This window comes from Hipposideros armiger, unplaced genomic scaffold, assembly GCF_001890085.2.
Source record: "Hipposideros armiger isolate ML-2016 unplaced genomic scaffold, ASM189008v1 scaffold_124, whole genome shotgun sequence".
In the NCBI taxonomy this organism is placed as follows: Eukaryota; Metazoa; Chordata; class Mammalia; order Chiroptera; family Hipposideridae; genus Hipposideros; species Hipposideros armiger.
In genome coordinates, this window is record NW_017731474.1 from 770,394 (window position 1) to 786,118 (window position 15,725).

Consider the following 15,725-nt stretch of genomic DNA (forward strand, 5'->3'; position numbering starts at 1 on the left):
CAGAGAAATCTGTCTGGGTTTCAGGGCCATTACTTTTTACCTTTTCTCAAGATCAACTAAAATTCTCAAGGATAGTGTTTTTCAAACTGTAAGTCTTAACCCCGTCGTGACCCATGAAATCAATTTAACATCTCAAGACCAACATATTTTAAAAGTGGAATAGAAAAGGAAAGAAAAGAAGAGATCATTGCACCTAACAAGGTTAAACATTATTTCCAGAAATATTATTTTAGTTACTGTGTGTACTGGGTCACAATATAAAATGTTATTTCCTGTTGTGAATTTTAAACAATTCAGTTTAAAGAAGTCCCCCAAAACGCTGAAAGTCACTGGTATTGGAGGCATGGGCCAGCCAATGATGGTTTGAACATTCTGGATTGTGTGGGGCTTGTCCTTAGGTAAGAAGCTGCAGATCTGCCACTCAGGGAGTCTGCACCTTGTGAGAACTGACTTTTTCCCTAGAGTAAGGAGACAGGATAGCTCTTGGTTTGGGTTTGTAAAATATTTTCCTTTCATGGTGTGTATTAAGTCCTACTGACAGTGGGACCAGAAAAACCATAGAAAAGTTAGATCCACAAACAACACCCCAAAAAAGGCCACAGGATATCATTTAACTTGATGTATTTCAACTTCTCTCCCACTAAGCATTTTACTAGGATTGGAGCCTGAAGTTCTTTTTAAGTAAGATGAATTTTCTTCATCCACCTCCTGTTGGATTCACCGTACAGGTACCAAAGGCCCTTAAAAATGGGGAGTCTATACGGGGGTTACATTCTTATAGGGCCAACATACTCATTCATTGGAGGGTGCTATACAGTGTCAATGCAGTTTAGCTGAAAATAATTGGATTTCCTCATTTCTGCAGGATTCAAGTAGAAAATGTAGATACCTGCATTCTTTATGCAAGATTCAATACCAAGTTTATTCAACCTGATTTTCTTCGGTGCTACCCAGTATCACAGCTCCTTTACATACTCTAAAAGGGGACCATTCACCCTCCTATCCAACCCTTTGAAATATATTTTTGAAATTATACCTTACTGCTAATATTAACCTAATCAAGTTAGCATTAATTAGTTTTAAGTTTTTACGATTCTTGTCATCTATATTCTTGATAATTGGCCAATTATAGCTATTAGTACAGACTTTTCTCAAGCTTTTCTTTCTGCCACAATTGGTGTTAGGTAGTATTGGTTTCAGGGCTAACCTAAAAGCAAGCCAGCACATGTACTGAGGAGATGCTGGATTCTGTGTGTGTGTGTCACTTGCTCTTGAGTCAGCTCAATTCCTGGAGACCCTATGAATGAGTGATGTGCACAGTGCCCTGTCCTCAACAGCCTTGCTCAGCTCCTGTAGACTCATCCCTCTGGCTTCTTTTATGGAGTCAGTCCATCTCATATCTGGTCTTCCTCTTGTCTTGCTGCCTTCTATTTTTCCAGCATTATTGTCTTTTCCCAAGAACCCTGCCTTCTCATGATGTGCCCGAAGCAGGAAAGTCCTACTCTATTACAAACCTTCACGTTTCTTTAATCAAAACCTTTATTTTGTAAAATAAATTGTTCCATATCATTTTTAAAAAGCTTCACTTTGGAATTATAGATTAGTTCATTTTTAAAAGCATTGTGGAATTTTTTAAAAATTGATAATTTTGGTTACCCAAAGAGCTACATAAGAAATGCAACTTTAAAATTTTTAGGTTGATATGAGTGTATTTTTAATTGTTTTTTACTTCATACAACTTAATTTGTATTACAGTTTAACCTCTGCTGTGATAGACATCTGTCGACCTAAAAATCCCTGTCACTGAACACTTAATTTAGTATTGCTCTGATACCTTAATAATGTGTTCCTTCTAATGAAATCCTTGTAACAAGAAACCCTGTGAGAGTGGTATAATAAAAAGTCTAATACTCAGAAGTGTACCTAAAATAGACTATGTTGGAAACATTTCTTATGCCACCATACCACCAGTGTTCCATTGGCTACCCAAAAGTTCCCAATTGGGGACTGAAAAACATTCGAGTAAAAGTGTAGATTACATTGAAATGTTCTCAATGTCAACAATTTTATATCCACACTCACAAACTATCAGAAATTGTATATGGGGCTTGTTGCAAGGTCAGATAGATTGTTACAGACTTTTTTACATGACGATCTCTGTGTGAATATGTGTATTACATACGAAAAAGAATTGTTCAGGGAATGTGTGCACTTTAAAAATGCTTCCTCATTTTTGTATTGACCAAATAGCCTGTGCTTCTTTGGAATGCTTATTCTTTGGTAAAAATACGGTCATTGATGATGACACTTTCTTTTGTAAAGATCTGCTTCTGCATCCCTGCAGTATTTCCTTCACGTTTGTGTCCCTTAAACCTTTTATGTGGACCTCTGGCCCCGTTGCCGGTTGCAGTCTCTGCCTTGGTTTTGTGTATTCTGATAAGATACTTTATAAACACAAATGTTTACAGTGAAGTTCTTCCTCTTGAAATTGACCTTCGTCTTTTCTCCTGAAAATTGGTTGGCCATGCTCACTAATGACTAACATTTTTCTAAACAATAATTACTTCTTGCTATTGGTAGAATTAGATTGCTTGGTCAGAGGATTGCCCAGTTTAACTATGTATATCTTTTTCAAATAAATTAAGTCAAATCTTTCTAATCTTCAGTCTGCCTCCATTTTTAGTTAACTGGATGGAACTAGAAACAGAAGCCTTCCCTCGCCTATTTAAACTCTACACTGTTTGGGACCTAAATAAGTTTGGATAATTAACAGGTTGCCCAAGGTCCTGATCTTTCAGTCAAAGCCAGCTGACAGCACCACAGTCCGGTGTAAGCCTTGCTGACTAGCCTCAGTGGTAATACTTACTACATTCTTAAGTACCAAGACTGCCTCTCAACCTCAGAAAACTTCAAATGGCTCATTTCCACAGTAAGTAATGAGTATATTTTGAAAGAAGGGCTAGGAGAGAATTTTCTACTTGCTGAATTCATATTAACAGAGATAATTAATTCACCTCTGATATGGAGAGTTCAGAATTTCCATTACTTAAGAAAATACTTCATTACTACCTTTCATTAATGATTTATTCCACAGCCCTCCTGCAACTAGAAGTGATTGAAAGCCACCATCTTCTTGTATGTTTTGCCAGCCAAGAGGAAATTGAAAATAATAACTTGATGCCAGAAAGTACTTAAAATTAAAAAAAAAATCCCACACATTTTAATTCCCCTGATTACTGATTCTCTTGAGCCCTTTGATGTTAATTGGATGATCAGAAGCAGTTGTCTACTATCATGCACCCCGCTTTTCAGGGTTGACCTGCTTTTTGTTTGTTGTTTCCAGATATCCTTAAGAACGACTTCCCCAACTCTTTGTTCTCTTTTGCAAATTTTCCTGGCTATTTCTGGACCTTTATTGTTCCAGATAAATTTTTAACATCAGTTTGTTAGGCTTCACAAAAACTGTTGCTCTTGTCTTCATTTCTTGAGTGAAATTTTTTTTATAAAGTTTAATGTTGATAGGGTAGAATCACTAGCTATAAGCATAATTTCTGTCTTTCCCAGGGTTGATGCTCTTCTCTTCTTTAATAGCTTCACACTTGGAAGTGTTTCAACAGGATAAGAACCTGACTATCCTAACTGGCTGATAGGAGGGCTTAGTGCAGTTATAAGGAATGCTGGCACATTGTTCCTTAACATACAGAACTAATCTGGGTACATTTTGTAGACCAATTGCAGATAAGACGTGTCACACCTAAATTCCTAGGTGATGTGCTTGTATGTGTATTTGTATGTGTGCACACCTTCAAATAAAAAGGAGAAACAAAACCATCTTGGGCCTTTAGTTTGAAGTACTCTGCACCTCCCAGGTGATTTCTGCTTCTGCTTTTCTGAGTCGGCCCCTAAGGGAAATCCAATGTAACATGAATGAATATGAACTTACCTCAGAAAGGATGACGAGAAGCAGCATATACTACTCCAAAATATGGCATAAGGATTTTTTGAGCTCATTATTTTTAAGAAACAGTAGACACAGGAAAAGCTCTGAAAACCTAGAAGTTATTCTTCATAGGGGAAATTGACATTTATAAGAGAAATCTTATTTGTAAGGGTGTCTCACTCTCTGTACCAGGAAGAGAAGAATGAGACTCTAATTCTCTACAAACTTGTCACTGGAGAAGGTGCCCAACTTAAACCTGCAATAACCACCTTACCTTCATTTACTGTGCTTTTCCTGGTAACTTCCATAACTGGCCTTCCCTAACCCCCAACTTCTTTCTGTGTCTTTAGCTGAAGAAGGTATTTAAGGTGATGGCTTGGGCCATTTTAACTCAATTTTCCTGGTTATCTCCCATGTATATAGGATACATACGTGTGTGTGTGTGTGTGTGTGTGTGTATGTACACTTAACATAGCTAAACATGTTATTAAACTTGTTTGTTCTTCTCCTGTTAATCTGTTTTTTTATTACAAGGATGGGGTCTCAGCCAAGAACCTACAAGGGTAGAGAGAAAATGATTCTTCCTCCCCTACAGTTTGGCAACTCATGATGGGACCTGCTGAGATAACTTTCTAGCTCTGGAACCTGCAGATAGGATCCTGAAAAACTGGCAGAAGCCGTCGAAGGGTAAGAATTCTTACACCATCAGCTGTCTTGGATCTCTGCCTGCAATGCCTAGTTGAGAGAGGAAGGGAAGTTTCACCGAGTCCTTTGCTTTCCAAATTTAGATTAGCAGGAGAAAATATTTGTGTGAGCTGATTCCTTGAGTATAGAGATTCTGGTAAAGGATTTTGTTAGGAATACTCTTGTTTTCTATTGATCGCGTTCCTCAAAGATGGTCATTGTTTTCTATTGTCTCTGTCTTTTGTGTCATTTGTCATAAGGAGGAAAACCGTAAGCCAAATGAGGTTTTATTTTTGTCTTGTTCTATGTCTTGAGAGCTTGAGTTTTTGACCAATTTGAGAATACTCTCTCCGGCCTCCACCCACCAGAAGATGCAAGTATTGGCTTATATCTGGCAGCCAGCCCAATAGGCTGGGATACAAAGTGACAAGCAGCATTCTCTTTGTCCCACTGTGCCAGCTCTCAGGAGTCTGTCTTAAGGGGTCCCAGTCCATAAGGGGCCTTTTAGTCTCAACCTTCATTGTCTCAGTGCTGGGAGAGTCCCGTTCCAGCAGCACCTGCCTGGTGCCACAGATTAGCAAGCGGGTCTGTGACTGGAGGTGTCTCATGTTCTCATGGGAAACTGGAAACAGTTTTCACTACAGCATCTGAATGCCTGTGATAATGAAGGTCTTCGCTTTCTTAGGCTAACACTGCACTGGGAGTGGTCTTTCTGGGTCTTGTGAGAGCCGCATCTTTTGCAACCTCTTAAGGTTGCCTCTTATTTCCATGGTTAAGCCAGAAAAAGGCTTATGGGTTTGAGTCACTATTAAGATTAATATGCCGAGGAAGATCCTATTCATCAACTTCTATATCTGAAAAAAAATTTTTAGAGAACTCTCTTTCTAATCAATTGTTTTATTGGTACCTGTGGAATGATCACATTGAAAAGAGGACATAAAGGAGTATAGCCTCCAGCCTTGGGGACTTTCTTAACAAGATAAAATTACCAAGTCCTTTTTACCTCCATTTTCAGAAGATCCTACCAGATTTAGAGAAGCGTTAGAAAGATCAGTGGCCATATACAATCCCACTCACAGGAGTCTTGGTTGGCTGCTCAGGGATGTTCATCCCTCTCGTGATTGTACTCTCGTCATAGAATAAGCCAGACAGCTCCCTAGGGAAACTCCCCTCACAGAGACACGGATGACCAGAATTTCTCTCAGGCCCTTCTACAAATAATCAGGACATGGATAAGCTGGAAAGTGATGTTCATGGACTGATGGAAGCAATAATAGAGGCTTCCTCCACCAAAAGGAATTGGTCCAAGGTTGAATTTGTACATTCAAAACGGAGAGCATTTGAAGGCCTTTATTGAATGCTTTATACAGACTTTACAAAGGCATACTGCATTAAACCCTGAAATTTCAGAACATAGGAATTTTTTTATTTCCATCTTAATTGGAATGGAAATCTTCTTCCTGATGTAAAGAAGGAAATTGAAGATAATGTAGCTGGATGGACAAGTCAGCCCCACTATATCATTCAGGCTCACCAAATTCCTTGAGGAATTGGAAACAACCTGTGAGACTCCTTAAGAAAGTCTCAGCAAAGAGATTTAAAAGAGACTGTATATGTGGTCAATCACTGTTCTTGCAGCACTTAATGTAAATAATCAGGGCAATTTTATTGAGACTAGATTTATTTTGTAAACAAATTAGTTTTACTGTAATTATATTTGGTAAAAATGGAGTGATTATAGAGAGAAGAATGATGCTTCAGTAGAAACTATAATGCACCTTGTGAATATTTGATTCTAGTCCTGTTGATTGTCTGAGATTTTGTTATATGCCTGTAAACTGGACAGGACCCTGAATTATAGTTTCTTTAAATAATCTGGCTACAACTCTTCAAACTAACATTTCCAATTTTTTTTCACTCTTTTGTCTTGAAGTCACTAAGAACAAATTGTATGAAATTCTTAAAAATCTGTAACATTGTCTAATGTTATCATTTGTAATTCTAGTTATTATCTTAAAATGTATTTTATAGAAATAACCAAAATTTCCTCATTGATTGCACTATAATGAATTTTTTTTTTAAGATTTTATTGGGGAATTGGGGGAGGGGAACAGCATTGGGGAATCAGGGAAGGGGAACAGACAGGTAGACAAATTGCTGTTTTTATTCTTCAGTCTAGTTATGGAGGACGTTGCTTCACTGTCCCATGTTGGTATGATCATTGTGCTCTTCCCGGGTGAGGCGATTGGTCGCCGGCCTCTGAATGGCTGCTCACAGCGGCTCCCAGCAGCTCACACTGGCTGCCAGCCACTCACGTAGCTCACGGCAGCCCACTGCAGCCCCGCTGCAGCCTACGCCATCACTGAATACTCACGGCAGCCCAGCTCCAGGTCAAGCTGTTGTTCATCATCTCAGCTGTAGAGGGCGTGCGTCATTGGCCCTCAATGTGGGATCTGAACCACAGCCCTGCTGCTCAGAGCTGGTGCTCCCAAGCGAGCTCTTAACCAGCTGAACCACTCGGCCAGCCCTATAATGAATTCTTATCAGATCTTTAACCATGGCCATTTTAAGTTTTTTGTCATTTACAGAAATTACTGTTTTGCTTTTGCAAAAGTGTTTCCCAAAGCCCTGCAAACTTAATGTGAACAACTTAAGTATACAATTCAATGAAATGGCCACCGTGGCTCATGTTCAAACACCCTTCATGCCAGTTTGTTGTTTGGGCCACTTAGAAAGTTTACCTGAATGCTTGATGCCATCAGAGACATTCAAACTGCAAAAAATGCTTCATCTAACAATCTTCTGACTGGCTGCCCTCATGACCCACTCAGTTTATAATTTTCCTCAACCATTAACCTTTGTAGGGTTTTTTGTTTGTTTGTTTCCATGGAAATGCCTCTTATTAAATACCCAATTGCTTGCACCATATAGGCCTAACTTTGGGAGCCCATCTCCTTAAATGAGACACAACTATTTAACTGAACCTACCTAGTCTCAAGACTAAGAGACTAGTTCAATAAAATAATATAGCCTATCTATCAACTTAACTTCTGGACTGTGAAACTCCTTTGAAATTTCAAATGTAGGACTGAAAGAGAGCAGAATATATACCATCCCAAAATATGCCTCTTTGGCATAAGAATTATTTTGAGCTGATTAATTTTTAAGAAACATCAGACACTGGAAAAGCTCTGGAAATGTAGAATTAATTACCCTTTTATAGGGGAAATTTACTTTAATAAGAGAAATCTCCATTGGTAAATGTGTCTCCCACTCTGTACCGGGAAGAGAAGGATAAGACTCTAAATCACAGGAAACTCTTATCACTGGAGAAGGTGCCCAACTTAAATCTGCATAACAACCTTACTCCTGTTGACTGTGTTTCTCCGTAACCCCCCTTAACTGGCCTTTCCCCCACCCCCCTTCCCCAACACCTTTCTTTTGTCTTTAGCTGGAGATGGTATTTAAGGTGATGATGGCTCCGGCCTCTTTTGGGAGTTATTCAGTTTTCCTGGGTGTCTCCCGTGTACACAGGAGGTATGCATGTTATTCAACTTCTGAGTTATTTTTCCCCTGTTAATCTCTTTTATTACAGGAATGGGTCTCAGCCAAGAACCCAGAAGGGAAGGGTAAAATTAATTTTCTACTCCTATAAGTACATTTAGAAAGTTTCTGAGTAGTTAACTGTTAAAGTTACAGCATTTTCCTTTTTAGGAGGAGAACCATAAATCAACCATGAGCTCAAAGAAACATAATGTAATCCATTGCTAATGGCAGAATGGTATATTCTTAGCCTCCTCAGAAAGGCGCAGCATACACGGTTCAAACAGCAAAACTGTGGTGGCCATCAAAATTTTGGCAGGGATTACATGACATTTGTTAAACAATTTGGACTTTTAGCTTAGCCATTTCATAAGTTTACAAGGCCTACTCATATACATTGGAATATACACATACACACTTTTCACAATATATATGTTATCTAGAGACCATTTACCTATGTCAACTTTGGCTTCATGGTGATCAAACTGTGGCAAAACTAAATTAGATGCACTGACATAGTCATTACTTAGAACCGACTGTTTTAAAAAAATCTTTGGTGGAACGTTAAAGGCATTATACTTCAGCATGAAGAGAGAAAAATGCTCAATTAAAAATGCCTCAAAATTACAAGATTAAAAAGCTTAAAACTCAACTTTCTTTAAAAAAAAAAAGTCACCCAAATTAATCCTAGAGGTCTCAAGGCCTGATCTCTAAATTAACAGCCCCCCCATCCCCCCCTCACCACCACCTCCATTCCGTGATTTTCTTTATGGCACTATTAAACACACTTAAATTTAATTTAAAAAATAAACAGTAAATCACAGTGGCTTTATAAAATATCAAATTCAAAATTACACAATCTTACAGCCAAAAGTCAAAAGAAATATAAAAACAATTTTGGAATAAAGACTTTTAAAAAGTTTTGCTAAACTCAAATATCTTACAGGCTCCATCACCCATCTCTGTCCCGGTGGCCTTGATGCTGTCCAGTGGGCTGGGTCGGGTGATGTCAGAAGCACTCGGGAATAAACACAAGGGGCTTGTGAGTCCTGTCTTCTAGCTCTGGCGAAGAGTGGGCAGCAGCTTTTAAACTAGGTTGAATTCCCTTAGGTTTAGTTGTAGAATTGTGTCTTTCACAGCAGCAAACACAAAGCGGATATTCTCTGTGTCTGTAGCACATGTGAAGTGGGAATAGATAACTTTCTCTTTGTCAGGATTCTGATCTTGATAAAGTTTCAGGATAAAGTCTCTGGCAGCTTTGACATCCTGCTTTGGTCCTGGTCACGAGGGCAGGTAGAGGAATAAAGAAGAAAGATACCAACTCACTACCAAGTCCTCCCAAACATCATTTTCAATGTACTCTTGTTCTTATTTGGGATGCTTCTTTGAGCTCTTATTTCTAGCGGCATTATTTATATTATATCTCATTATTAACATGTAAATCAGTATTTTAAAGTATCTACTAACATCTACAAATTGTATTTTAAGGCAATTTGTTGAAAAATAGTGACCCAATTTAATTTTCTGATTTGGACCACTTTTGAAGAGAGGTAGTTCTTTATTAACTCAGGCAGACAGAAGTGGGCTAGAGGAGGGAAAGGGAAGAATATGGGAACTAATGGTATTAGGCAACAAGCCTGATTTTAAAGTTTGTGGCTCTATACTGCATGGCCAATACGGTTAATACAAGGAAAAAGGAGAGTGCTGAAACACTACTCCTCTAAATATCAGTGTCAAACTTAGTAATATTTGAGACCTCCGGTACCAGAAGTAATTAGCAATGGGGCATGAACTCTCCTTTGCATTGTCATGTATATAGAGAACCTCAGTGTCTACCCTGTGTCTGGGAAAGGGGCTGCCACCCTTTATCCTGCACATAAAAGTGCCAGGTGCTCCAACCAGCACTAGGAATGCAAGGATAAGTCTGGCACAGCCTCTGCCCTCAGAAGCTGACTGGAGAGAGGGCTGGGTGAGCAGACAATATACTAGAGTGATGAAGGCCAAGAGAGCAGGGGGTGAGGGTCAGAAGAACTTCCCAATGGAGGTGTCTGAACTGGGTCTTGGTGAACAAAATGGAGTTAGCAAAAGGAATTTCCGGTTGCACTCCAGGCATTGGGAGAGGCGCGTGTGGGGGCACTGAGGCGAAAGCACACAGTGATGCAACTGAGCTGAGAGAAAGTCTGTTCGAGGCAGATCAGGGAGGCCCCTATGAGCCATGTTAGGAACGGACTTCAGCAAGGTCAGCACGATGGACGCTTACCTGTGTATTCTGGAAAATAGCTAATTAGATGAGAGTACATGATTTTTTCTTCCAAAAGATCCTTCTTGTTTAAGAACAGAATCACAGATGAGTTCAGAAACCAGGGGTAGGTGATAATGGTTTTAAATAAGGCTTTGCTCTCTTCCATGCGGTTCTAAGTGAGAAACAAGGGACTTAGGGTTAACTAGACAGAAAAGCAATGCTTTGGAAGCAACACGCCGAATCACTGGCTCCATCCACCTGCGCCCCTTTCAGCCAGCTCCAGTCTCGGCGTCACTGTCCCCGCTGAAGCTGGTGAGTATGTGGGCACTTCAGGGCACCAGGCCTCCTGCTTCCATTTCCCCTTTCTGCATCTCTCCTGTATCACCCCAACTCTTCTTGAGCCCCAAACTAACATGTGAGGATATAAGAAAAGCTTTTGTGCAACTTGGGACAAGAAGGGTCACACCCATAATTGAACACGTTTTCTGTGTATAATTATGGGGATTACCAAGAGGGGAAAGTTCACGGCCTCAGATCTGAGACGCCCACATTATATGGGTGTGGGCCTCCAGACTGCGCATTCGAAGTCACGTGATGATGAGGGAAAGGAAGGGTCACCACCCTGGACACCAGCAGGGAAAGGAACTCACCCTACTGAGCACCCGCCCTGTGGCAAGCTTCACATGCAGGCAATACAGGCAGGCTCTACAAGGGGAACAGGCCCCCGTTTTATGAACGAGCATCCTGTATTGTTCATGAAATGTAAATACTTTTCCAAGCCCATACAAGAGTAGGATCTAGTGGACATTATGCAAAAGGACAGTAGAATTTATGAACATTGGATGCTGGCAAGAAAATATCAAATGTTCCTAATTTATGGAGGGCAGATAGGCACATACAGATATTATCTGATAACAATAATTGTTCGAGAGAGCATTCTGCTCTCTCAAGTATTTCTAGGAGGAAAGAGACAAGAACTTCCCTTTAAGGAGGGAAGTGGTCAGCCTGAAAAACATCAAAGCCCAGAGGGACGTGCCATCAATCTCTTAATTCCCTACATCTCCTAGACACATGGGCTCATTCTCCTGCTCAGTACATTTTGGGGGCCTAAGATCTGGAATTTACTACCAGAGAGGTAACCCCTCACTTGCTTTTCAAGCTTCCTTAAAATTTATTATGATCTTATCAATAATGATCTCCAAGGAAACACCGTATATGAAAAAACAATTCCTATACAGCACAGTGAGTGGATCCAACACATACCTACAACCAGGAGGGAAAACTCTGGAGTAGCAACCATAATTTTTCTACAAATACCTTGTGATTTTTTTTTTTAAGAGGAAAAAATGTTTAATTTCTTAGCACATCAGGCTGAAGTACTTGTCCCTGCACACCTGACTAATCTTTTAAGTTTCCTGACAAACATCGTAAGTAATTCCTGAGACAAATTTGTAGCTAATTTTTCATATTGATAACCTGAGGACTTTCCTTTTTAAAAAAATCTCTCTATTGGGAGAGCTGGGCAGCAGCCAAGATTTCTATTCTTTGCACAATGACACTAGTAAATGGGTTAATCCTCCACTAATTAGCTAATGTAACTGCTCCTCAGAGAAAAGTCTGGTCTCAGGCAAAACAAGATACGGTTTGTTCCTAGTTATTGCCTAACCCTGGACAGAGTTCCTTATTAATTAACTTTTATGCCCTAGAAGCAAGAGACATTTTTCTAAAAGGTCAAGAGGTGTTGTGAAGGGTAAGAGGGGAGGAGGATGGTATCCACAGGAAATACCCCCAACCTCACAAAGAAGTGACTGATGGTTCATGTCATTTTCCAGGCAGATCCAGCTAATGGAGTGCGACCCAGCCAGCGCTATGGCTACTCTACAGGGGACGCTGAATGCCTCACGGGAGTGGATCGTCCCAGCTGCCCTGAGCAAGCCCCTCCTAGGGGAAGTGAAGGGCATGTGCCATCCCAGAGCAGCGCCTGGCACCACTCCCCATGCCAGCTCAACTAGGAACCTAATGCAGGAGTGCCGTGGGCCACAGAGGTTGAGAAGCCTGTTCTCAGGTCAAGTTTAGTAGAAATAGCATTGCTTAACTTTGGCTATACAGTAGCATGCCTGGGAGGGCTTGGAAAAGACACCCCCAATACAAACCCAGGAATATGAATCTCTACTGGGGGATCCAAAAGGCGGTATTTTTATTTTTTTAGAACTCCCCAGGGATTTCAGTATGTAGCCAAAGCTAAGAACCAGTGCCTCTAAGTGGCTCCACCCTTGGCAACACATTAGAGTAGACCCCAGCCTCAGGCCACATATACCACCAACTAAATCAGAATCTCAGGTTGGACCCAAGAGTCCGGTTTTTCTTTAAGGTCCCAAGAAATTCCAGCATGCATCCATGTTTGAGAATCAGGTTTCCAGGTCAGTGATTCTCAAACTTTCATGTTTACGTGAATTACCTGGGATCTTGTTAAATGCAGATTCTGATTTATTTGGTCTGGGTTGATTCAGTAGGTCTACATTTCTGACAAGCACCCCGGTGATATCCGTGCTGATAGTCCAGACTTCACATTGAGAAGCAAGATGATTGAACCTCAGAAATAGTCTCACGCCAGAGCAGGATGGCTTCTGGCAAGCTGCAGACATAAGTTTCTGTCCACAGCTAACCAAACTTCCCACCCAACATACCTCATTGTCACCCTCAGCCAGGACCTGGTCATATTCACTCAGGGCAACCAGAAAGATGATGGAGGTGACGCTCTCAAAGCAGTGGATCCATTTCCGTCTTTCAGAGCGCTGGCCTCCAACATCGACCATCCTGTTCAAAGAAACACAGATCACTCAATAGCTGGAATACATGACTCTTTGAAGAAAAGGGACATGAGTCATTATATCACTTTTTTGGGTCCTCAGTAACTTTGAGAGTGAAAAGGGATCCAATGATTAAAATGTTTGAGCACCGCTGCTTTGGACAAGGAGGAACCACTGGAAGTTTCCTAGCAAAGGAGGCACAGAATGTAAGTGAAGTTACTGAGAACAGGTGCAGAGGTCGCTCAGGTGGACCCTGCCTGAGGACACTGGTTAGGAAACCTGCTGCAGCGATAGGTCCCGGCAGGAAGCACAAGCATCCACTTGGGCACTGCGCTGCCCACTCTAGTGCCAGGACACCAGCCACCAAGGGGCAGGAAGGCAGGCAGGTCCACTCAGCCTCCGCCAGGCCTTTCCCCCTTCTGTTCTCATGGCTCCTCTCATTTATCCACAGATCTTTCTCTGTTAGGTGGCTGCCACCACTCCTTCCCTGTAAAGATCTGTAAGTGCTGTCTGTCCAATGTGGAAATCCAAAGTGTCTGTGGGAAAGATTTCAGGGACTCGGAGCCAAAGGACTGTCACAAGCATGAATGCTACAGGGGTCAGGCCGTCTATGAACACGAGTCAGGTGGCCCTCTGCACAGTAGAAAAGCATGCACTTGGAGAGCGCCAGGGGCCCTGTCTGAAGGGATGACTGCTACCCAACTGTAGTCAAGCACCAAGGGACACAAATGCAGACTCACTATGACCAGGTCCTCAAACTTTTCCAGAGAAACTAGATATTTTACGTGAAATAGACCAATTTTTAAATGTTGGCTCTAAAGTTTTTTTAGAGCACTAAGTGGGCCAAAGAGAATACATCTGTGGACCAGATACAGGTTTCGGAAGTTGCAAGCAGCATTGACTCTGAAAAGGTTTAGATAAATTCATGGGCACACAGCACAGATGTGCTCACAAAGATGCAGGTTTCTTAGGGGCTCAAACACTGGGCTCCCCGAATGCCACAGTGCTCCAGAAGCCCTGGGATGTAACGGGGTTTACAGACAGGACCTGCATTTGCGTTGTCTCAACTAGAAAAGCATGTGTAATAGTTATTTGGGGGAACAAGGGCAATCAATAATGGATATAAAAGTGCTTTGATTCCATAGCAAATACCTACTATTATAAAACCTCCTTAATCTGGAAGCGAGAGCAAAGGGTGAGAGAGAATTATATTCAGGAAATTGCAAATTGTACTTCACAGTCCTTAGACCTCTTTTTTCAATGAGTAAAATTGATGAAAATCATTTTTTAAATTATGTGGGGCACTTGGCACTACATGATTTGAAAACCATTGATTCCGTTTAATCCGGTGGAATAGTGCTTCTCAAACTATCTGTGGGGAAGTACTAAGTTTTTGTTTTGGCTTTATTTTGTTTGCTTTTCCAATCTAATGTTTTTGTTAAAAATACATGTATAAATAACTAGAAAAATTCAATAAAAAATATATGAAAAATCCTCAATTTTCTAAACATTACATTTAATAAACCTTATGTAATGTTTAAGTCAATCAATCAGAAAAACATAGAGTGAAAAACATAGTTTTAAAAATTACATGCATAGATTTTTGAAAGTGTGCCAATAGGCAAATAATTTAGAAAATCATTATTATATACATAACATTTTCTTGTCAGGAATGAAATAAGAATTTTGCATAGTTAATGTGAAACACTGTATATATCAATATTAAAGTTTTGGCACAATAAAAAAAGTGCTTTGAAATTTGCAGTACTATGCATATGTACCATATTACTCATTTTTGCCATAATTAAATGCAATGAAGATTTACTTAAGTCATCCTAAAAGTACTTCCTATATTTATATGTAGAAATTCATACATTTTTACACAGCTGTAAAATAGTTTATATATACATTATCTTACATAATTTTCAATACACATTTTGTATTCTTTGTTTTTTTTTCCAGGATAAAACTTGGAGAAGGGAATAAAAAGGGAGAGAAATACTTAACTTTAAGGAAAAGGCATCAGTATATTCAATTTGTGGATTACAAATTGAGTGTGCGTGTGTGTGTGTGTGTGTGTGTGTGTGTGTGTGTGTGTGTGTTTTACACCTAAGAATCATCCCACACATCAGTAAGGAGACTTCACCTCTAAGGGGAATAGAATCATGAGTTCCTTTCTATTCCAGGACTTGAGACCTACCATAATTCTAAATACTGTGTGATGGAGAGAGCCATATTGCCCCCGAAGATATAACCCCTTTTAGGAATAATACATTTAAGAGTCTTCATGGGGACTTCCAAGCCTAGATAAACAGATCTTAGTGGACCATGTCAGGGAGACATTCTTACCTGAAGACGATATTTTCCAAGTCAAACGGATACTCGATGATGCCGGTCGTGGGCACTCGAACACGAAGTATGTCTTGCTCCGTTGGCACGAACGACGGCGTGGCGATCCGGTCAATGTCAGTCAGGTAACTGTAACATTAGAGGACTAGGTGCTGAG

The 15,725-nt window shown here is 40.3% G+C and overlaps 1 protein-coding gene across 2 annotated transcripts in view; it reads right to left on the bottom strand.

The window, feature by feature from the left end:
* Positions 1-7,083: 7,083 nt before the first annotated feature.
* GNA14 (G protein subunit alpha 14) overlaps positions 7,084-15,725 on the bottom strand; it is a 189,014-nt gene continuing 180,372 nt past the window's right edge. For both annotated transcript variants that reach the window (XM_019648304.1, XM_019648305.1), the window contains exons 4-7: positions 15,569-15,697; positions 13,097-13,226; positions 10,428-10,581; positions 7,084-9,444 (exon numbers count right to left, since the gene is read on the bottom strand). In XM_019648304.1, the coding sequence (XP_019503849.1) occupies positions 9,254-9,444; positions 10,428-10,581; positions 13,097-13,226; positions 15,569-15,697 (604 nt within the window). In that variant the 3' untranslated portion in view covers positions 7,084-9,253. The remainder of the gene's footprint in view (positions 9,445-10,427; positions 10,582-13,096; positions 13,227-15,568; positions 15,698-15,725) is intronic.